Source organism: Engraulis encrasicolus, chromosome 6 (genome assembly GCF_034702125.1).
Source record: "Engraulis encrasicolus isolate BLACKSEA-1 chromosome 6, IST_EnEncr_1.0, whole genome shotgun sequence".
Classification (NCBI taxonomy): Eukaryota; Metazoa; Chordata; class Actinopteri; order Clupeiformes; family Engraulidae; genus Engraulis; species Engraulis encrasicolus.
In genome coordinates, this window is record NC_085862.1 from 22,497,868 (window position 1) to 22,522,289 (window position 24,422).

General features: G+C 42.8%; 3 protein-coding genes across 4 annotated transcripts; 1 reads left to right on the plus strand and 2 right to left on the minus strand.

The window, feature by feature from the left end:
- Positions 1-240: 240 nt before the first annotated feature.
- LOC134450268 (uncharacterized) lies at positions 241-4,194 on the plus strand. Of its 2 annotated transcripts, XM_063200118.1 has the most exons (11): positions 241-463; positions 933-1,158; positions 1,263-1,389; positions 1,488-1,786; positions 1,888-1,978; positions 2,207-2,323; positions 2,436-2,505; positions 2,594-2,851; positions 2,978-3,149; positions 3,434-3,582; positions 3,871-4,194. In XM_063200118.1, the coding sequence occupies exons 2-11, from the start codon at positions 959-961 to the stop codon at positions 4,065-4,067; spliced, it is 1,680 nt and encodes a 559-aa protein (XP_063056188.1). In that variant the 5' UTR covers positions 241-463; positions 933-958; the 3' UTR covers positions 4,068-4,194. The 2 variants fall into 2 exon arrangements, with proteins under 2 accessions (XP_063056188.1, XP_063056187.1); XM_063200117.1 differs by lacking the exon at positions 241-463 and having other exon boundaries at positions 512-1,158.
- A 36-nt stretch (positions 4,195-4,230) lies between these two features.
- LOC134450270 (P2X purinoceptor 7-like) lies at positions 4,231-5,779 on the minus strand. Its single transcript, XM_063200119.1, has 3 exons — positions 5,359-5,779; positions 4,634-4,855; positions 4,231-4,414 (listed from the first exon to the last, which is right to left on the minus strand). Exons 1-3 carry the CDS (start codon positions 5,718-5,720, stop codon positions 4,231-4,233), a joined length of 768 nt encoding a protein of 255 aa, XP_063056189.1. The 5' UTR covers positions 5,721-5,779.
- Positions 5,780-9,947: 4,168 nt separating this feature from the next.
- tdrd5 (tudor domain containing 5) lies at positions 9,948-23,236 on the minus strand. The gene is made up of 16 exons (XM_063200955.1): positions 23,065-23,236; positions 22,371-22,632; positions 21,689-22,144; positions 20,912-21,048; positions 20,156-20,239; positions 19,872-19,928; positions 18,543-18,851; positions 17,920-18,119; positions 16,366-16,575; positions 15,651-15,717; positions 14,864-15,064; positions 14,532-14,654; positions 13,864-14,289; positions 13,367-13,507; positions 11,573-11,717; positions 9,948-10,479 (listed from the first exon to the last, which is right to left on the minus strand). Exons 2-16 carry the CDS (start codon positions 22,603-22,605, stop codon positions 10,319-10,321), a joined length of 2,952 nt encoding a protein of 983 aa, XP_063057025.1. The 5' UTR covers positions 22,606-22,632; positions 23,065-23,236; the 3' UTR covers positions 9,948-10,318.
- Positions 23,237-24,422: the final 1,186 nt, after the last annotated feature.

Below are 24,422 nucleotides of genomic sequence, written 5' to 3' on the forward strand. Positions count from 1 at the left end.
CCCCCACGCCTTATTTGGCTCACTCAGCACGTGCGTCCTCAGTCCAATCGCAATGCTTTATTTTCCCCAGACGTTTAATCGCATTTAAGTGAAATTGCCATGTATACACGTCGCAAAATAACTCTTAATCCGATCTACTTAAATCCGATCTATTAGATCCGATTCAAAAACATCATGTACACGTAGTGTATATGTCACACAAAAGTAGTCTGCCATCCTCCAGAACGCCTTGCTTTGTTTACACATACACGTAACTACATTTGCGGACTGTCTTCTATCTCGAAGCTCTTCTGAAGTTTATTTTATGACATTTTGTACTTTTAGGCCTTAGAAGAAAATGTAGTAGCCAACGAGGATGACACCTGTCCTACTGGAGACGCAGAGCCTGTCGATGATGTGGAATCGGAGCTAGTAGTCCACCGCGAAACACAGTGTGACATTAGACGCACCCATCGTTCAATAGGTAAAGTGATTCATAGTATTCTTCTGCCCTCAGCTGTAGAACCCTTCACATTGATCTAAAGTTTCTAAAAACAATGAGCCACATTGGAGACGGCGGTGAAGTCTCCTGGTGTTTATTTTGGATGTATCACAGGAAGTTTATCATCACTAAGGAAACGAGCTGAACTGATAATTTGAGAATGTGCTTGTAAATGTCACTAGATGGCAGTGTCTAACCACATACTGAAAAGTTTTGAAAACCCAACACCATACGCAGGGCAGAACAGTAATTCCTGCCCATGCATGAATTGCATGCAATGTGAATGTACAAAAATGTGGCAATCTTGTAATGATGAGACGCAATGTGTGACACCCCATGTATTTATGAAACCATAACTGATGCTGACTGAAGATTTGCCTGAAATGCTACAGATTGTAGTTTTAATGAAGTTGGTTGTTTCATCCGTGTTGAATGAAGTTCTTTTTCTCAGATGTGCAGGTAGTGTTGAAGCCTCAGATGGTCAGTGTGGAAACCCAGACAGAATCTGATGGATGGCGGTCAACACCACTGGTCAGTCCGGAACACAGTGAAGATGAATTATCAGATGCTATGGACAAGTCTGGGGATGTGTCGTGGAATCCTGATGAAGACATGCTGAGTGAGTCGTCTGAGGAGGAGGAGGAAGCGCAGCTGGAATCTCAGTGTACCAATGACGAGTATGTAGCTTTCCTTTGTTACAGGAACTTTTCATATTGAGCCTGTCACAATGTCATTGTCATAGACATAGAATGACCATGTGTTCTCTTTCGCTTTTAATCAGTGATACTGACAAGTTCATTGTTGGGAAGGAGCAGCTCCTGTCATTGTTCAGCACGTGTCCGGCATGTGGTGAAGAAAGCCAGGGGCGCATAATATTCCAGCAAGGGACATACATAAAAGTTCAGCAGGTAAGATCTTAGTTGAATGATGAGAAGCTCAGTTCTAACTTGTGAATGCAAAAATGTTCAGGTTTATAGTTGTACTAATATACTACCCTTCTTCTCAGTCATGTGGAAACTGTGGCCATCAGCAAAACTGGCAAAACCAACGTATGCTACACCGAAACATGCCTGCCTTCAACCTTACACTTAGTGGCGCCATCCATTTTACTGGCTGCATGGCTACCCAGACCATAAGGATGCTTAAGTTGTTTGGACTGCAATGCATTAGCGCCCCCACGTTTTTTCGGCATCAACGCCTCTACACGATCCCAACAATTATAACTGCCTGGGAGGAGGAGAAAAAGGAGATCATCAGAGAGCTCAAAGAGCTTGATGGTGGACTGGTCCTCTCAGGTGATTGCCGGTAGGTAGTTATATGCATGTTGTATGTATGTCCTTGATGAAGAACAAGGAAAAATGTTTTAGGACTAACTTATGAGTTCAACCGTTTTTTGATATTTTTAGATCGGACTCCCCTGGACACTGTGCAAAGTATGGCAGCTACACATTGATTGAAGACCGAGTCAATAAGGTGTTGGATGTACAACTCGTCCAGGTACGTCCATGTCACAGACTTAAAAATGAGGTGTTTCATGTAGATCAGTGGTTCTTAACCTTATTTTCTTACTTCTACACGTGTATAGGCACTAAAATGATTTAAGTGATTAATTACAATAAGACATTAATCAATATCTTAATGACTTTAAATGGGAACCAAAACGTGTTTTCATTTGGTTTTGATTCGGCGTAACCATAATGTTCCCGTTGTCATCTGGTTTTCCAGAGTTCAGAAGTCCCTAGCAGCTCATGGTGTGAGCTAGAGGGGTTGAAGAGGAGCATCCAGTCTCTGAAAGAGCAAAACATGCAAGTCTCCACTTTGATCACGGACAGAAATCGACAGGTACATGCTCGGACAGCCTGACCATAACTTGCCCTTCTGGAGCACATCTCAATACACTCAAATGAACAGTTTCAGTCTAGTAATTTACACTGATTTGCTTTCCTATTGTAAGGTGGCCAAATGGGTCCGGGAGCAGATGGCAGAAACAAGCCATTTTTTTGACATTTGGCATATCGGAAAAAGTAAGTATGTGCTATATTGCTAGTTCTGGTCAGGTATAAAGGTATGAGTTCACATTTACTAATAGTTTGTGTTTCTGCTTTGGAAAAGGTGTTCAGAAAGCACTGGATGCTGGCGCAAAGGAGAGGGGGTGCGAGGACCTAAGCCTTTGGAGGCCCGCGATAATTAATCACCTCTACTGGACGGCTGCTTCCACCCCTTCAGGAGATCCGGATGTGATGGAGGCGAAATGGACCAGCATGATCCACCATGTGCAGGACATTCATCATCATGAAACGCCTGCCTTTCCTAGCTGTGCCCATCCGCCATTGGAAGGGGAGGCACGTGACAAGGAGTGGCTGGAACCAGGTAAACTCACAACACTTTTTGTTGACTTACTTGTGTTAATTCAATATGCAATTAAATTGTTGCAAACATTTCTTCAGATGATTATTGAAAATCTGCACTGACTGTGTGTACATGTGTTTTGAACAGGATCTGCTGCTGCTGTGAAGCTGGAGAGCATTGCAGCCAAAAAAGCCCTGCTGAAGGATGTGAGAAAATTGTCACCCCAGCACCAGACCTACTCTCTGGAGGCATATCACTCCCTCATCCTACGCTTTGCGCCAAAACATACTGGCTTCTCCTATCTGGGCATGTTTAGCAGGTATGCAATGATGACATCAAATATGTCTAAAGCTAATGCAGGGACAGTATCACACACCACTGAAAAATAAATATGCCATTTAAGCATTGCCTTACGCCAGTGTTTCCCAGCCTATGGGTCACCAAAGGGAATGAAATGATAACTAATCACGAGTTTTGGTATCATGTGACTCCCTCTCGTGCATGCCTTACGCCTGTCTGAACTGACAACGTTCACCTTGTTCTTTTATTTACAGTTGCATTAGACTGAGCATATCCGTTTTGTGTACCAAATGTACTTTTCAGACTGCTGTTGGCAGCACTGCACTTTAACTGCAATAGTGGCAGAGATGTGGCACGGACCAGTACTGGAGAGGCACGCTACGCAGTCCGGTACCCTCGATTCAAGAAAGGTGGCTGGGTGGTCCGTCCAATTGTGGAAAAAGCATCTTATGGTGAGTAGATACATTTGGGTTTCCAATGTCTATACAGTAATCCAAATAGAAAATAAAAAATTCTAAGAGCCACAGTCACCTTGAGCGACCACATCCTCTGAACATGAACACTGTATCTCTTGATCTTAAGAAACGCTTTCAATCTTCCTGATGCTTTGAAATACTCAACCACTATCACTATACTTTATACATTGAAAATTTAATACACTAAATTTATAGAGTAAATTGTGTATGTGAACAATTATAATACATTGTATTCTATTCATGTTATTCTTTATTCTTCTGAAGGTTACGCTTCACAACTGATGACATCCCTGGAGGAGGGGTATACAAATTCACCACAGGCCCTCCAAGACAGAAGTGCTCTTCTGGGTTCCACTGCACCACCTCCCCTCACCTCTTCTCTCCAGAAGATTGCCAAGGATGAAGCAGTCGGACTACATATTCAACGGCACTCACGCTTCAACACTAGCGGCACATCTTAACACTCAAGTTTAGACTCCAAATAACCACAAGTAATCATAACTATGTACAGCGTTTTTTTGTCATTTAAAATAGACTTGCTAGACTTCCCTTTTCTCATGTGTTTCATGCATGTACCAATAAATGTAAAACTACTGACACCGTTTGTGCATGTGAATGTCTATTTTATTTAAAAGAAAAAGAATCCTCCAGATCAGCCCATTCAAAACCTTTATAGGTCCCTCCTTCCTCTGGGTACTGCCTCCTTATTGCAGCCACAACGCATGCCGGAATAGGTTTTCGGATCTGTCGACCCAAAGTGCCATATGCCCAGCGGACAATCTGCCGGTATGCTGTGTATCGATATTGCCTAGGGTGGGAAATTACAATTTTCATCTTACTATTGCAATTTCATGGTATTCATTAAACTTGACAGTTACAATGACTTTTGCTACACAACTTAAGGACATGGTAAACTCCTGTATGCATCAGTCAATCAGCATCAGTGCCACAAAGATGTTGGTGTAAGTGGATATGTGTTATTAGTCTATAGAAACATTATCTGCGAAATGCTTTGATGGAAACATACTCTGGCTTGGTGGCTTGGAGAGGACCATGTTCTTGCTTAAAAGCCAAATATGCCACCTCCAGCACATACGGGTCCAGGCACACGCTCTGGAAACCGGGACGACGCGTCAGGCAGGTAATGTCCTCTGGGAGGTTCTCAAGAAGAGCGCGGTACTCCTCTATCTCCCTGCAACAGACGCTCTCCAACGCAGAGGGCATGGACGCGCACTGGGTACAAAGGCACCTGTCAAATAAATGTGCATAGGTCATTGTGTTACCTTAAGTCGTTTGTGGACAAACATAATCATTGGAGAAGGTAGAATTGAAATATTGTGGGTGGTGGAAGAAGGGTTAATTTGACGTCAAGTAGCATACAACGCTTGTGCGTCTGTTATTACGCAGATTAGGCCTAAAACAGGTTACCAGACGACGGTGTTTTTTTTCACTTCACCGATCACGAAGTCCATAACAGTAAACACAACAAAACTTAAATCTGTTCAGGAATGATCCTTATCGGGGGCGTGCCAGCTAGCCTATAATGTGCTAGCAAGTAGATAGGCCAGCTAATATTTCTGGTATTTAGGTTGTGCCAATCGAGCCGCATAGCCTACTAGAAGACTGTTGTTGGCTTAAATGTAGGCTATCAGTAGCCTATACGTGTATATATATTTTTTTTAAAAGAAGAAGAAGAATATATATACGGTATACAGGGGCTTAAAAGGCGTAGGCCTGGCTACGGTCACTTACCAGGACACCTGCTCCACTCTCCACTGGTTTTCGATGCTCCACATCTCCATCTCTCTCCTGTGACCATTTATCCTTCCCATGACCGGCCCCGGCGTCTGGCTCTGTTCCCTTTCTCGTCTTTTTGGCTCGTAGTTGTACGCCACAGGTCCGTCGTATTGCAAACAACCTCCAAACTCTTCCTCGTACTCCTCCATATTTTTCCAGTATCCTCTCAGCTTAGAACGTGTTTTAATATCAACGTTCCCCTGAGGCCACGTCACAGTCGCCAAGGGGATTTTTTTCGACCAAGAGCGTAATCTTATACAATTTTCTCCAAAATCACCTTTATAGCGTATTTGTGTGACATTAATTAACCGAAACATATGTTTACACTATGTTACTATTCATTCGTCCACAGTAGTCTTTAACCTGAATGTTGCTCTTTAAGAGAAAATCTGCAAAGAAAAATGGGCAAAATGTTTTTCTACTATATGCTCAAACATTGTCATCAACTAAAAGAAACATCTGACCTCAGTGCTAGACAACTAGGGCTTTGCCACAACGCACTTTATCTTCTTTAGCTAGAGGGGGCAGACACTTATTTGCCTAGATTAAATACAAATCAATTAAAATATATTATTTTAAGTTATTTTCTGGAATTTCTTTTTGATATTCTGTCTCGTTTGAATACATATTAACATTACATTTATAGACTGATCATATCTTTATTAGTGGGTAAACTGCAAAATCAGCAAGGGATCAAATACATATTGGACTCACTGTATGCAAGACAGGTTAAATTGTGGATCCTCTTGAGTCTGATATCCCAGGCTAACATTCTGTATTGAATAGGTCGAGGTGGCTACTTTCTCACAACAGCATTAAGGAAAGGATAAGGACAAAGCACATAGAAGAGAAGTCAATGATGAAATTCTAGTGTGAATGTCTTTGCACTCTCGGACGCTTCACTGACAGCCTTTCGCCTTCTTGGTAAGAGTCACGTCAACGCTCATCACATCAGTCTGACGTAGAGTGCAGTAGGTTATGGTAGCCTACTAAACATTTATCCAGTGCCATACAGAGGAGTTTGTGCAGATGAAGCCCATCTCTACGAAATGTTTTAACACAAAACCTTTACAAAATGTGTTAACACTGCATGTTGGCCGGAATAAGCTCTCATAAGCTTTGTCATCATAGCCAGGCTGATATTTATGACCTTTATACATAACTGAGCAACACATTTGTGCATCATGTATTCTACTTTATTTAACTCTTACTGGCTCTTACAGAACGAAATTAATCGACTTGACTCAGGCCTACGATGGTGCTAAAAGGCATTCAGAGCAGTGTGTAACTAATGAGAGACCAAATATTGATAGGGTCTCCTAATGCCCAGAGTGATCAATACCTATTGGGTTGTGCAGAGAAGGTTACAACAATGTCACTGAGACAAACTTGGGAGAGAGTACACAAACAATTGATTACATTAGAATTTGAAGTAAAATCCTGTTACAACATTTTGATTTTGAAAGTGAGAAAGCCATGGGAAGTTTCCAAAATATATTTTCAAATAAAATATCAAAGAATGCCCTCCCTACAGTCTAATGTAGGCATACAGTAACATTTACAGCCACAAATGTAGGCCTATCATGAATCAAAATAAGTTAAATACAACAAACATCACTGCAGATATCAGCCATCATTTAGAAGATGTACGGTATAGAAATGCCCTTGACTTTTCATTGGATTGAGCCAACAGGCTGCACCTGTAAATCCTACTAGTTATTACCGTAGCCTATTTGGATCAAAGACGTCCAACATGAAATTGTCCTTCAGTGCTAGCGGATACTTTTTCTTACTGTAACTAGGGCTGGGCAATATGACGATATACTGTATATCGTTATCGTGATATAAAAGTGTATATCGTGACCTTTCTCCTATATCGTTTATATCGTTATAGTAATTTTATCAATTTTATACAATTGAATATCATGTAATTACATTTCATGTTGTCACAATACACACTATTAGTTCATGTAACTGTAAAAATAAGAATAAAAAGATCAATTTTAAAGAAAGGTTGTTTTGCGACATGAAAAAATAAAGAGCAAATAAAGAGAATAACTGAAAACGTATGTAATTGTGCTATATCGTGACATATATTGTTATCGTGATATAAAGTAATCCATATCGTGATATAGTTTTTTTTCCATATCGCCCAGCCCTAACTGTAACTGTGAAAAACATGATTTTCAATTTCTTTCTCAAGAAAATGCATGAAAGCCAAGCCAAAAACAGTAAGCAGTAAGCAAAAGTATCCGTTGCACTGAAGGACAATTTCATGTTGGACGTCTTTGACCCATTTCCAGTCAGTCACCTGTGTGTCGGCTTGGTGTTTACAATGCGAGTGCATCTGAATCAAGGAGATGACTTATCAAGGGTAGTCAAATTCTCTAAAGATCCACAGGGACAGGGTGAAGCATGCAAACCTGGTGACCTCATAGTGAACGAGAGCGATCACAGACAGCAACCTGGCCAGACAAACAGGGAGTCCAACTCATTACTTAATCTCACGCCGTCTGCCTTTCGCTTGTAGCCTCATGATGCAAGGCAATAAGTCATAGAGGTTTTACTCAACACCCGAAAGCAAGCACCAATTCAAAGGTCAATGGGGTTCAATGGCGAAAAGTCCCCAAAAAGCTGTTGTGCCTTGGGCATCATCTTTATCCCCACGGCCGGGTGTCAGTGCAGCATGACGGAGAGGGTGCTAGGTTATATAATGAGTTGGATAAAGGGCCGTTGATTCCAATACCAGGCCAACCTCCCTCCTGGGGGGCTAGGTAATAGGCTTGTTCGTGACGAAGCAGTAAGATTTTTGCTAGGCAGTGGGCATGCGCACTTTGCCAGTTTGATGCATTCTGGCTAGAATTTTCTAACCACAATGCATCAAACTGGCAAAGTGTACATGCCCACTGCCTAGCAAAAATCCTACTGCTTCGTCACGAACGAGCCTAATGACTGTGGCATGGAGCGTGAGCAGAGCTTTGGAACCACTAGCTAGGACAGAAAGCTAGAAAGGAACTCTTGGCTTTCTGGGCAGGAAGCTGTCAGTGAAGGTGCACTTTTAGAAGTTAACCAAAAGGTGTCAGTGTAGTAGGCTACATGAACAGTTTGTTGGAAAAGGGGAATAATCTGAGACGCACGTATATCTTTTCATGGGAAAACATAAAAGAAATTTCACTTTGACACAATGAACAGTAGCCAGCGTACTAATACGGTCATTAATGTCTCAAAATTTACCTCACATAAGTGAGTACACCCAATGTTAAATCCCATAGCCTAGAGAGAATAATGATCAGTACATGTTGACATGCATGTTTCTTTTGGTGAAATTCATCTTTCCAGTGTTGATAGCATTCAAGCAGCCCCAAACCATGTTAGTCCCACTACCGTGCTTGACACTTTTATTTGTGTGAATCTCTTTTTACCACTATACATGCTTGACACCATCTAAAACAAATTTGTTTATCTTGGTCTCATCACAGACAAACAGAGTAAGGATATGGATTGCTAGAACCATGTTGTGTGGTCTGATGACACCAAGATCAATGAGCTACTGAACGGAATGGGCGACTTTTACTTACTACCATGTTTCTTTCTCAGACCAACCAACCATAACAACTACCATAAACCTCTTGTGTGGCAAAGTGCTTAAAACAGTAGTATTGAATAACAATTCACAGGTTACATAATAATGCAATAGCCCACTGTCCAGCCAAATGGATCGCTGCAATATCTAGTTATGTTTGCAGGGAGTAAGTAGTACCAGGGAATGACTTCATAACTGGAATTACATGGTGTTCCAAATTATTATGCAAACTACACTGCAGTCTCGCAGAAAATGCAAAAAGTGAGTTCGTCTTTTGGGCCAGATGGTAGCAGGTTTAGGACAAATGGTAGCTAAGGAGCACTGTATAATAACATGTGAAAGGCACTCTAGGTCAAAGCGGAATTCCAACATGCAACCTTCTGATCTTCAAACCAACACCCTAGCCACTAGCCCAAGCAACTGACTGTAATTTGTTCCCCCAGCAAGACATTGAGTGCCTTTATATGCAGTTCAGTATCCCAAATATGATCGAAATATTAAGTATCCTGACTTTGCGTTCGAACATATAAACACCTTTTCCTGACTTCAGTATCCCAGATAAACCCTTATTTGGGACTTTGAGAAATCCGGATATTCTAGGTGGAGTATTCCGAAAGAAAGCGGGATATTATTTGACACATGGAAACATCTCATCCTGGATACCGAGGCTTCTCACGGAACGTTGTTGCTGGTATCCAGGCAACACACATTTGTTCTCCAGAATTTGATCATAACCGGGATAAGCCTCTTATTCTGGATACTGAACTGCATATAAACGCACTCAATCATCTTAAAGAAATTCACAATATTTTTTCTTTGATTTTTCTTAATTTTATTTTCACTCACGAGCAAAGACTTGTGTCAAAATTTAAACAATTGTGATGTCAAAAAACTAATTTCTGAAAGTGACACCATTTCATTTTTTTATTTACAAGGTTGATATCAAAACAATGACAATATGCAAAGATAAACCAATTATTTATTGGTAAAAATATGCATTTTTTCCCTTTTATATGTTGGAAGATAAAAGCAAGAAAAACAGACAAATATGTTGAACAGCAGAACAAACACTTCAAATACATAATTGTACTTGGTTACACAAAAACACGCAGTATAAACAAAATCTTATCCAAAAATTATTTCACTTGATAAAATAAAATATCAAAATGAGTTTCCGTTAACTTTAAAACAAAAACTCTAAAAACATTATGCATTAAGTTTTAGTGTACTTTTCTTCAGTACATTCATGGTTCACAAGAAAATTATCCTTCGCCACAGCTTGTTGAGATGTAAGGATACTTACAGTACAGTGTTCTGTAAGTTTTGGTCAAGTCACCACTTGAGGAAGTTGAGGCCGCCGGCCATGCGTGTGGCTGGCCGGAGAGCCAGTGGAGAGGCGTGGTGCAGGAACAGCTTGTCAGGACTGAGCCGCGCCCCAACGCTCATCATTGGGAAGAGGAGTCCTGGGCTGACCTGAGCGGACCCTTCCACACCTGAAATGACATGACATCACATCACATCGTCATCGACGTTTGCTGATTTGATGGCACAGTTTTGAGGTCTGACTGCATAGTCAGTTGCTTTTTTGAACACACATCATATCGCTTCATATTATCACCCGGTGAGCAGACGGAACGTCTTCTGATTGGCTGAGCAGGTGTCCATTATTCCCCAAGAGCAGGACACCTATGTCATGCGGTCGTGTAAGCTACTTCTTTTCCTAACTTTCTGGCGAACTGCCGTCACTAATTCTAAACTGCAGGTTGCTATGGCCATGACTCCGTCGTTAATTCTATCGCATTTGGTTGTCAAGCCAAGACCCCGTCGTTAATTCTATCGCATTTGGTTGTCAAGTCGCCCCAATGTTCTACGCGCGTCTCCGATAGAGGTGCGTCTCACTAATTTAGGAAGTGTGCTCATAGCAACGAACCAAGCGCAGTGGTTAATCTACTTTATCACGAAGCCTTAGATAAATATATTAATAAAGTAATACTTAACTGCTGGTAACCGGGTGATAAGCGGAATAACGGCCTTCGAGGTGTCCCGACATCAAGGGAAAATGGACTTGGTGACGCCGTCGGGCTGTTAGAACGCTCCGCCTCGTCCATTATTTCCCTTGATCTCGGGACACCTCGTCGGCCGTTATTCCTTACATAACACACTACGTGTAGGATATCTTTAATGTTGCTTTAAATACAAGTGACAGCTGGGATAATAGTGCATTGTGGAAAGCTAGCAGTTATCGCTAGCTGTCTTGGCTAGCTCAGAATAAACAAATGTTTTGCTTCCTGACATTGACCTGGCAATGAGGTCATTCATATGATTTTGAATACACACCCTGCTTTTTTCGCGGTGGGCTTAAGAAATGGAGAGAATCTCAGTCCGAAGCCTCCAAACTTGTTGGGTATCTGCTATCTGGTTTACAAATCCCATTCACCTCATTCACCGCTAGTTCACTGTGACTGACGTAGGTGCCCCATATCGCTGCTAAGACACAAATTTGCTTACAATTTTCAGACATTGCTCTTAATTGTACAACAGTCAGCCTGCCCCCAGTCCTCCGCATCAGGCCTGTATCTGTCCTACCTGTACTGCGGGTCTCCGCCGCTGTTGTCGCGAGAGTGGTAGGGCTGTAGGAGGGAGTGGGGTCCTGGGGTAAGGGCTCAGGGGTAGCCGGCTGCTCCAACAGATGACTATCCACACCAGGGACTGGAGCAGGCAACACCTCATTCTGAAGGTTAGGCAAGAATGGCACATGAGGAGATAAGACAACAAAAAATGTAGAGCTTATGGTGATGAATGAAACTTAAGAAAAACATAAATCAGTGCAAGCAGAGAACAACACCTGGGGAACATGGTTGTGTTAAGCCTGGCTACATATTTCCACTTTAAGTGGTAAGCCTGCTAACAGATAGTCTACCGGTGTCATTTGGTTAAGAAAATGAGGACTCCAGGCTTTATTTGTAGCTCATTTACCGCTACCTCCAGGGAAACTTAACCTGGTTTGCTAGTGAACCACATTTTTGGAATGACATTTTTTTACTTTTGTATTTTATTATTGGAAATGACTGTTCAGACGTCTTTTTATCTATGTGCAAATTCTTGCAGTAAAAATATTTTGAGAGCATACTTTTCAAACCTATGTTTAATGTATTTTGGTTGCAAAGTGACATATAGGATAGACCACTTTGTTTGCAATACGACGTGCATTCTATTAGAATCTCGGACGCTCCATGAGCAAGCAACACTAAACGCGAGAGATTCAACAGGGTTCCTTCAACCTGCTACCTGCTGACGTGTGAGTACCGAAATTGGAGTTGATAATAATATATCATACATTTTCAAAACATGCGTCATTGGGCTTTAATTAACTCAAGAAATACTCTGATGAAAAAATATTGTGAATAAACATGAACATCAATTTCCTAAAATTCTCCAAAGTGGATATACACCATTTTGCAAATAAACTCTTCATAAGCAATTGAATGAATGACCACTAAGGGTAGAAGATTTATACCAAGCTTACTCTCAAACAAAAAGTCTTGTGTTTTCTGTACTAGGCCTACATTATGTCTGCTGGATTGTGCATACTAAGTCATTGGTTCATGTGCTACTACGGGCATCTAGGCCTTTTCCTTTCTGATTCAGATGGTTTCCATGAATCTACAGTACTGTATTTAAAAAAAGATTTCAGTCAATTCCTGTTGTTTGGTTGCTAGAAAACGAATTCATTTGAAAGCAGGGTTTTATCATACATAAGACATGTCCAAAGGACAGAAAGCATGGGTGGCATATCTGCCACTTTGAGGTGAACAGTGGAGACATGTGTCGCAGGAGATGTGATTTGGATCAAATCATACCCACTTATGGTGCACTGTGACAAAGTGTTGTGTGAAGCACATAATGACATGGAAACATGTGCTTTACTGGGGAAAAAAAAGAGAGATCTAGTCTCATGTGGAAACGTAAAAAGCAAGAATCTAAAAGAGCCAGATGTTCCATGTACCACCATGTCCTCTGTGTGGCTTGGTCTCCTGAGGAAATGTGCACTACAGCAGGCTCATGGATAACATCTGCATTAATCATTTAGCCATTCTGTCCCATGTCCTGCTCAGAAGGACAAAGAATCGGCCTAGATGAATCCCATTTCTGTGCTGATGTCATCATGCATTATTAATGTGTAGGTGCAGTAGGAGTTCCTTCTGGATGAAGTGCAAGCAAGCTTCCTAGGGGCCCTGACCCACTACAGAGAATGAGAATCAGTCAATATCTGATTTTGGCAAGAGATAAGGTGAACACTTCTCTATGTCGGGATGGGGGATGAAAATGAAAAATGAAAAATGCAAGCACAGATCAAGTCAAGAGGTGGTGGGACATTACCTTTGGGGTGTCAACATTTGTCGAAGGCTTTGCGTCGCCACCATTGTGACCTTGTTGCCAGCCTTTATCCCATCCAGTGCACAGCAAAAAATCTTTGCGAAGCAAAGCTTCAAAAGGGTTGACGTTTACTTGAACGTCATCCTGCAAAAAAGGAAGTACACCCACACACACACACGTAATTGAGTAAACAATGGTGATTCTAAAGTTGGTATATTATTTTGGTCTTTTGACTTTTCAGAATGTGCTAGCCTTTACGTTTACGTTTGATGGGAGCCATCTTATCTCCAACAAGAATATCATCATAGCCAGGCACCCAAAATGTACACACCAATGCATGGACGCATCATTTAAAAAATTGACAGCATGTTAGTATGGCTCAAACTATGTTTTTTTAACATGATACTCTGAGCAGACGTCTGTGCTCTACAGTACAAGTGCTTTTCTAGTTTTTAAAATATGCATTGCCATTGGAATATGACCAAAAGTAGAGCAATTACCTTAGTGATTCGACTAACATCTGTCTGCGGAGGTGCCACCAGGGCGGCGCCCTCTGTGGTGGAGGGAGGGGGATGCAGGGTAGATGCCTGTATGGTGGGCATGCTGGGATACGGAGGCTGAGAATCCAAGACTGGATTATTAGAACAGTTTGCAGGATCCAGGACAGAAATTTCAGGAAGGGTTGCAGATCCAAAAGACAGGGTGCCAGATTGGGAAAGAGATGGTAGGGTGGAAACTTCAGCTGGGGGAACAGACTTTGTTGTGGACACTTCAGGCTGCGGAATAGAGACTTTCGGAAGGGGAGCAGATTCCTCAACAGACGGTACATCAGGGACGTCACACAGGGCAGCAGTCTCCACAGCTGGGGCGGTGACCAGGGGGGCAGAATCCACCATGACTTTAGTCTCAGGTTCAGAAACATTAAGCTACCAAAAAAAGGAAATGTTTAGGAAATTATGCACTGTTAGTGTCAAAAGATACTCAATACAACCACACCCAAGAATTACAATCTCTGTAATTGGTCTTAGTACGATACTGAAATGTTTTCACTGAAATTCCTGAGGAAGACTTGTTTAAAGAACACTAGCAGTCACACTTTTCCCCTACATTACTTCTTGAACTATGAACTATTCTCATCAGACACTAGTCTCAAATGGGCACTCTGTACCTTTTCTTGGTTACTTGGGGCATTTCCACTTCTCTTCACAGCACCCCAACACTCTGGCATCTTTACAGGCTGGAGCTCCCCGGGACCAAAGTACATGGACACCGGGTTGGACTTGCACGACGTCTGTGAAACAAAACAGGTACCATGCGGCCAACAATGACAACAAATATCAACCAGACACTCAATTGTGATTTTCATATACCTTGTTAAGATCCAAAATGTGTAAAATGCAAATTCTTGATATTCTGAACAGTTCTGTGGGACAAGTCAAATATTTGTGTAATGCTTCAGTACAGAATTGAGTCTGACACCCCACGTTAGGGTACACAAACCTCCAAGTAGTCAGCTTTAGCACAAGCTACTGCGTGTCCTTCGGTCAAGAGAGTGCTGTGTGCGTATTTATCTTCCTGGGTGGATGTGTCACACAGGTAGACCTGCATGAAGCCGTGCCGGTAGCTGTCTATGGCTCCCACCAGGAGACGACCGCTGCACATTTTCTGGAATGTTCCAATGGCACCAGCTGTCCACGAACCCTGTTTTGTGATGGAAAGAAAGTAGCAGCTTTTGCAACTGACCGATCGGCTACCACCACACCCCATACTATTGCCATCAGTCAAACCCATGGTTCTCACCATTGAAATGAATGTAAATAATTTTTAAGGAAGTCACATTTTAAGGATATTGAGCTGTTCTTTGCAGCTTGAAATTATATGTCCTGAGATAAGTGGGCAGAAAGGACTGTTGTATGTATTTGAATATCACATACACAGCATAAAATGCAGTGTTAGAAATTGTGAAATACAGGGTATTTCAGGGGAAATACAAGATATCTCAATGAAAATGTCGATTTCATACAAATACACATCCACAAATGGCATCTTAAATTTTAGGCCCTCAGTACGCTTGCTGCAGGATATGCGTACGTGGGTACGATTCTTGCATGAACGCGTTAACATGCGTATTGCGTATATGGACACCAAAAATAAAATAAAATAAATCGCAGCAATCTGAACAGGGTCTTACTCAGCAGCTTGTGATAGAACATATGAAAAATACAACATAAAAAGACCTGATTTAGGCAGAGCAGCTGATGAAAGACCTATAAGCCGGTGATGTTACCTGAACTGGCCGGATCCCGGAGAGAGAGGAAGGGACAGCTTGAGCAGGCAGTGTTGCATAGCAGGCCCTGAAATTTAAATCGAAGCTTTAACTACTGTTGATAGAGGAGTTGGTTAACACAAACACTTGCAACAAACTGGCAGCTTATTTTAACAGAAATTTTGGACCATCTTTCTGGTCTTGAAACACTTTTTGCACATTCTGAACACAGAACACGCTAAATATATTTTTTTTTTCTTTAGGCAGCTTCTAAGGCATTACCCAATGTACAGAAGGTCTGCCCATCCCTTTACCTGAAATATTGCACTGGTCTTAAAACTGCTGAGGAACTTCGATGCTAAAAGGTGTCTGACATCGCCTGAAAGGGGCCCACAGGAGGCGTGTTCAGGAAGACAGAGAACCGTGCTGGTGTCCGTTCCCGCACCTTATCTCAAACCAAAAATCAGAGCATCTGTGAACCAGAAAGATGGTTCGAGTTGCAAAGCAAAAGAGGTGGTCTTTCTCTGCAAACTTTGACGACAACGTAGATATCAGCAGGTTCATCTGGGCATGAACATGTGGTAAAGAACGCAACCCAGTATGAACGTGGGTGGTTCGCATGTAAGCACTTCCTGTAGCTGGTGCAGGAACGGACACCAGCTCCGTTCTAGTCACCCTGAAAACAGTAAGGGAAGCAAGAGACGTGATGGTGAGGCAACCACTGACAGGTACCTACTTCAGGAAGCAAAGGCGGTCCTTGTCCACAACTGAGACGTCTCCAAAGTCTACGTAGTACACCTCCACTTGCTGACTGTCCAGCACCTGGAGGATGACCACCCGGTAGCACCAGATGCTCTGCGGGGAGACACAGCACACCTGGCCGGGCCGCACAAATACATCCAGCAGCTTGTGGCGCTGGCTCATCTCTGGGCATGTGTAGAAGGTTCTGGGCAGACAGAAAAAAAACAGAAAATCAGACTCACACTATGTCTTCAAAGCAAGCGATTGTGCAACCATTTTGTTTCATGCAACTGATTTAAAGTTTATGTTCACAGCGAATCCAGACATTCTACCTTTGCCATGTCATGCACGCTAACCGCAAATCCATAAACTACAACTTTTTAAAAATAGAAATGGACAGTACGACAAAAGAACAAAAAAGTGATGCATTAAGTTATGCAACTCATCACACGGCTTTAGGCGGCATTCACACTATTCCGCCAACTGAGTGGAGGGGAACGCATTAAATCCACTTTCAATGGAATGGAACGCAGCCGACGGTCTCCTGAAGTTTAAGCAAATTTGTCACGTTGAACGCAATGCCTTATCCAATGAAAGCAGAGGACATGAAGATTTCCAATGATACCAGCGGTTGTGTTTGCCTGCTTACAAGTAGTTTTATGATGGTTTATCACATTTTGAATGCAAGATGCATAGACTACAACAAACTATGACATGCAAGGTGGTCACTGTGCCTGGGTAGGGTACAAAGATTATGTACATTTTTTACACAATCACTACAATAATAGGGGTGAAAATAATAATAGATGCATCGATTCTACGGCCGACTATTAAATCGAATTGTATCGTGGGGCATTCTTAAGTATCGAAAATAATTGATTCGCTGGCTCCTGCCCAATGCCCTAGCTAACATTTGTGCAACATAATAGAAGTGGAAAAGTAATTGGAAAAAATCTAATCGAATCATATCGTATCGTGGGGCATTCTTAAGTATGGAAGATAGTCAAATCGCTGCCTTAAGAAATCAATATTGACTCGTATCATCATGGAAGCTATGATTTAAACCTCTTCAATGTGAGGGCCATCATGTGCTTGAAGAGAACACATGTCCAAAGTTTGATAAGGGCAAACTGATGTTACTATCAGTAGCTAACTTTCTGAATAAATAAACCCTTGTAGAAAATCACAAAGACATTCCCCGTTTAGTTTAATGAGTCACATTCATGCATGTGTACTGAAAAGTAGCATTCAATCAACAGGGTTAGGGAGGGAGATGCATCGGGTGGGAGAGATGCATCGGGTGGACGTGTGTTGAACCGCCGGAATAATACTAATACAGCCTTAGGCCTGTTCAGTTAGGACAGCCCAAAAGAAAACATACGGAATGGTGTTGACCTCCAGGACCGCTTCTGTCGGACCCAGAACAAAGTCTGAAAGGGTTCCCTATCCAATGTAATGAAAACCCAATCGCACCCCCCCCCCCCCCCCCCCCCGACACACACACACACACACCCACCCCATCCCCTCCCCTGTCGGCTTCCCCTATGACCTCATCTGCAGCATCATGTCCTCCAGCAGCCGAGCCTCCGGTCCTTCGAAGCGCAAGTAGAAGTGGCCCGGCGTCTTGGTGTGCTCCACCACCACGGACATCAGCTCCCTCTCCTTGCGCCGCACGGGGGCCTTCAATCTCTGGTTCAGCACCAGATCTAGAGGCACCGCTGCTGCTGCCACAGGGACTGGTGGCAACACCTGGGCACAGACAGAAAGACATCTCTTAAATAAATAACTACATATACAAAACTATGATGAAAAACAAATGACACAATACACAAAAACATAAAATAAATCAATACATACATAACTATGTGAAGAAATAAATTACACAGTCAAAAAAACAATTTCTTCATATTTCAAGCATTAGCGTACCAACTGAACTACATCTAGTGCTTCGGAACCACAAGGTTCGTGAAACACAGTATTCCTCATATGGCACCGTAACATGGTGCATTTCCTCAAAGCTGCTAACAGCTTTGGCTGTGACCAGGACACAGCGAACTAACCCCCCCACCAATACATACAATGAAATGAACCAATACTGGTGCCCCTCTTTTTCCTGGGCCTGGGACAAGTGACCCGTTTGTCCGTCCCTGTCGGGTTCCCAGCAGGTCCTACCTCTAGAATGGACTTGTTGACCTTCCTCTGGGTAAAGACCTCCACATGGTCTATGTGGTCCTCCTTGGAGGGGGTGTCCCATGCGGAGGCGGTCAGTTCTCCAGAGCTGTGTTGGTGTTGCTGGTAGGCGGCCACCGTCTTCTCTGGGGTGCTTGATGTCTGCTTCACAATCAGCTGTCCTCGGCCCGTCTCCTCCTGGCTGCTCGTGGGGTCGGCGTTCACGCACAGCACGTCGCTCAGAGCCCCTACCAACTCCGACACGTTCACAAAGCCACTCTCGGCCAGGGGCAGCTCCTCCCCGTATGTTTTCTGAAGACATATTTCAGGACAGTTCAAGGTTACTTACACACAAGCAAGGGGGAAAAAATAAACAAACCAACCATGCTGCAGAGGATGCAATGTGCAATGCAAAAAGCTTGTCCCCAAACATTTTCTGGATGCATGTGATATACACGTAGATTACCTGAAGTCAGAAGTACAGCAGTGAGGGAAAAAGTAAAAGTGCCTGAGGTTCAGCTACCTTGTTTCTGCAGCCTTCATCAGAGGCATCATTGTTATAGGGATTTTGCCACCTGATGAGATGTCTGGAGTTAGGGCGCCCTCTGCTGGCGGATGGTTAATTGGGCAGCTAGGGGCCACTGTGCAAGACACTGTCCCAGGTGTGGGAAAGCAGTTTAACTCCTTCATCTCATTGAGCGTCTTGGAGTGCGTTGCAATATGCGACCTTGCCTCCTCCACTTGCGCTCGTCTCCTCGTCCCGCCTCCTGGCCCCTCCTCCGTGGAGAAAACGATAAAGTTTCCCAGCTGTCAGCCTAGCCACAACAACTTTTGAGGGACTGTTTTTCATTCACCATCCCAATTGCAAATGAGAAAAAGACTCTACAATTGAGCTTTTGCAAGATATTGAAATATAATGCTGTTGTCAGTGATGTCATTATGACGAGAAGCAAGTGGAGGAGGCAAGTGGAGGAGGCAAGGTTGCATATTGCAATGCACTCTTGGTTCCCCATCAGTCAGCAGAGGGCTCCCCAATGCGCTCAGGACAGATGGCAAAAGCCAAAGTAAATGTCACAGCAACACCATGCGACACCTCTGATGAAGACTGCAGAGGAAAAATAGCCGACACTGGTCATGTACAAACTTTTACCCTTCTCTGCCCTTGACAAAGGAAACTATTAATTATCATTAGAAGGCCTAATTAACCCCTTTTTCACAGGTATGGCAAGTACGTTTAAGCAATGAAGCAAATTCATTCTTAGAAGAAAACATTGCCTTTCATCCCAGGAACATGTTAAGCTCACCATACACATGCTTTTCTAGACTACTTACCTTGTACACCAGTGGGAGCTGGTGGAGGGCTATGCCATTTGAGTTATCAGTCACAATCTAGAAAAGATCCATCACATGCGATTAGAAAAAAACACAACAGCAGACACATTCACCAGACTGAGAATTGAGCGCTGACCAGCTGTATCATAGCAGAGGCTAAAGGTACTAGCAGTAATTGTTAGCAAATTAATTGTTCATTAATGAATCACTTAACCATGCTAGAAATTTTGTCTGGCCTCAGCTGCTTTGGTCTCTTCAGCCCCCCCACCCCCTGCTGGACTGACCTGGTGGAGTTTGTTTTTCAGCTCGGTGCTGACGGTGCTGGCATCCCCCATCTTCAGGATCTGCTGCCTCATCTGTTCCTCTAGCTGCCCCCACACCACACCACACCACAAGAGCAATCAGACATGCCAACCTGCACCCCCTCACCAGCATGTCATAAATGTGGTATGTCTCTGTGCGCGCACACGCGCATTTGCCAATGACTACATGTATGACTGGTGCCTCCTGTAAATGACGGAAACACACTTGGGGTGGCTAAACTGTTGGCCTAAATATCTCAGCCTCTGAAGCATATAAAAACAAGAAATACATGTTAGACCCCATGCAAGACGATATCTTGCATTAGAAAATGTGAGCCATTTCACATGAATTTAGGCACTTTATGTCTAGTGCTCTTAGTGTGGCCTTTTAGTGGCAGGGTAGAACCCCCCAAACTGCCTTTGAATGAATCTGGTATCAGTATTAAGGGAGATGCAGACTATGAAAGTCTGAAGAGGGTAGGACACAATGCATCCTTGACAATGTCCGTCAATTTAAGTTACAAATAGATCTCTGTGTTGTTCGGTGTCTTTTCTGTCTCTAAATTTACACAAACAGTATTGAATACAAGAGTCAGAGTATGAATTATGAGATATAACAAAATATTAAAAATGAAATATCTAAAAAGCTATATTTTCAAATGACCAAATTATTGGCCAAACATACACTATGTCAAACACATACACAAGAAATGAGAGGAATTCAAGTACAAAACTAACCTTTAAGATAGACTCCTCCATAGACTGATGACGCAGGGATGCCTCTGGCTGTTGGTTCTGCTGGGTCGTCTTTGGCACCTCGAAGGCAGGTGGATGTATTACTGGTACCCTTTCCTTAGAAGCCTCAACCTGACAAACTGAGACAAGAGAAAAGAACCATCACATAACAACAATCATAGTGTTTTTTTTGCTTTATCAGTTAGTCTAGTTGTCAGGTTAAGGGACAGCCTTCCTTTGGGCAACGTGCAGTTTGTTGCCTTACTACAGCCTACTTCCGCCATCAACCAAGGTTTTTTTTACCCTTATTATAATGATGAGCAAACGGAACCACACTGAGGACAACTTGAGGCCAACACATGCCTATCATTTTGACATGGTGCAATTCATTTTTGTAAAAGCAAAGACTAGAGAGCAATGTCTTTTCTACTACATTGGAATTGGACCCAGTGACCTCTGATCTCTGTACCGTACCTGCAGAGATTCTATAAGTATATAGATATGCCAATGTAATAGGTTGCTATGGGCACCTAACATGACCAGGTTCCTGTCTGCCTAAAGGGGCGTGTCATAATACTCCTAGCATTGAATAGAATAGTCCTTAGGTCTGCCTAAGTCTACCTAAAGGGGGATCCCCCCCCTGCAAAAATAGAACGCGGAAACAATGGGCCAATGGAATCTCTCTCTCTCTACTCTCTCTGGTAAAAGCAAGACTAGAGAGCAATGTCTTTTCTACTACATTGGAATTGACCCCAGTGACCTCTGACCTCTGTACTGTACCTGGATTTGGAGGAAGCTTTCCTACTGAGTTTGGCACTTCCTGCTTGCGGGCTCTTGGGGGGTTGAGCAGCAGTGGTGTGATCACACTCTTCAGCTTGAGCAGCGAGCCACTCCGGCCTTGTTCAACGGTGATGAAATCGGCAGTAGCAGAAAGCAGCTCAGTGAGAGAGTAATAGCCGTAGGACTCGGGCTGCAGTCTCCGTCCGAAGCGGAGCGTGTAGTACTTCTCCAACTCTGACAACCTCAAAGGGCCCTGAGACAGCAGCTGACGAAGCTGGCTTCGCAGATGTGCTGGGAGAGGCGGAGGGTCAATAACTCGCCTGGGCATGATGAGTGACTTGGACTGGGGGTAATATGGTTTATTGGCGCCAAATTGTCGAGCTGGAGGCTTGCGCTTGACAGTTTTCTGTTTGGCAACCAGGTCCTGAATGCCTCTTGTGGTTTCATCTCCAACAGCTGTGAAAATGGAAACATGTATACAACATGAATATTAAAAAACAAAAACATTATTAGGTATGCAATGTTAAGATTGTTTATAGCAGGCTTCAATGGTATCTTTTAGAATTGTGTTGTTATTATACCTTGTGCTACATGTGGTATTGTGTGTAGGTTATTGCAAGTAGGGAAAAAAGCACAGACCTTGTTGTGCAATGAAATGTTTCTGAACTTTTAGTTAACTCACCTTTTAAGACAATATTTCCATCTGGCTGATAGTCCACATAAACAACGTCAGGCATGTCTTTGACCATGTCTAGTATGTATCTGAACCCAAGTGCCCTCAGGGGTAAAGGGTGGCCGACTAGAGCCTGGTAATCCCGCTTGAGCTGCTCCGGTGCCAGGCCAAATTTGGCCGACACCAGCAAGGAGCGCACATCCTTCTTCAGGGCCGAGAACAACTGATCCTGATTCACGTTCATATCTTCAGATGGAAGCCAGCTCTAGGCCTGTGTGAATCGTGATGAAAGTGATGAGACAGTCAGGTTACTCAAAGTGTCGTTAATGATAACACGAGCTTCTAAACATTATGAAGTTCTGAAATATCAGACATCAACACCAAATATAGTGTCATTAAAATAAAACGCCGTGGCTAGTACTTTGACAACATGGCCTTGGCTGGTCAAAATGTTTAGACAATTTCTTATTTGAGATATCGAAAGAGCGCGACCAACTGATTAACTACGTCCCTGTATTACAACACACGCTGCATTTTCATTTTAGTGGAGAATTTTACATGCATTTGCCAACTCAACTCTGTCACCACAGGCTAACGCATTGATTGATGTGTTATTAAGCAGTGTGCATGAGCGAGCTAATGCAGGCAATCTGTGGCTAGGTTTGTTGCACCCGTTCCATTGCACGCTACATTCCAAACTTACTTGCATTTTCGTCCGGAATAAAATGTTCTTGAGATTCCTCTTCTGTAACCACCGTGGCAGGGTGGTTTTATACGCTAGAAAAGGTACAGTTTGTTGTCAAACACAAAGCACTAAATACCACGTGCTCAACACTAAACCGACTGAAGTCGAATTCATTGATGGCTGCCGCTAGCGACGACAGGCAGGGCAGGGGTCACTTTTTCCATACCGGTAACGTGGTTTCGAAATGTCCTATTTGCGTGCACACGTGACAGCGTAGGCTACAGCTCCTGGCAAAAAATGTACTGTATCGTGAACAAGTTGATTTATTTCCCATAATTCCATCAATAATGTTAAACTTTCATGTACTATAGATTAATGGCCCACATTTTCATATATTCCAATAATTTGTTTATTCTTATTCTTTGGGCTTCCAAGTTCCAACTCCACAAAATCATCAAAAGTAGACTACTTCACAAAATTAGAATATTGTGATGAAATCACCATTTTCTACAGAAAAAAAGAAAGAAATCCGGGTCACATCAAATCAGTTTGGTAGGCCCTACTTTATAAATAAGATGTCCATGTTCAATAGGAATCTCACTGCATGATACAAACACTGAAGCAAAGTTCCTTGACTAAAGTCATGGCAGGGGCACTGCATGGGGTTATGGGATGAAGCCCAGATCCTTGATGCTTTGCTGTCAGCTGCTTTTTGTTTTTTGTTTGTTCTTTGTCTTTGTGTGTGTCTCGATTATACCCCATAGATTATATAGCCTACCACATGTTGGTGCTTTAGTGTGAGCATTCTAACTCACCAGACATAACATCCCATTCATTTTCAATGGGGTTCTATTTCTGGTGAGTTAGAATGCCCATAGAGTCCATACGTGCGGTCTGCGGTGCCCATGTATAAGCATAGCCCCATGTGTGAACACCAGGCCCTCATACCCTATGAAGTGCGTTTTTACCTTTTGAAGGGCTCATTTTGCTGGGCTCTGCCACTGGTCTTTCTGTCTGAACAGAAACATTTGAATAGAAACATGTACATCAAAGTTCATTTTGCAGGGCTCTGGCAGTGTTTTTTCTGTGCCACATGGTACAAAGGAGATGGAGGCCTACTCCATGTCCCCTGGTGTGCTGTATGTCTCCTGGTATTCTGAGGAAACCAAAACATTTTGGACAATTACATGCTCCCAACATTGTGGGAACAGTTTGAAGCCTCCTCTTCCAACATGAATGTGCACCAGTGTTCATTTCGTCAGCTTTTTAAAAATTTAGTCATAGTCTTAGTCACAATGACGAAAATCAATTTTAGTCTTAGTCTTATTTTAGTCATTGCCTTCCTTCCCAATTTAGTCTTAGTCTAAATGACGAAA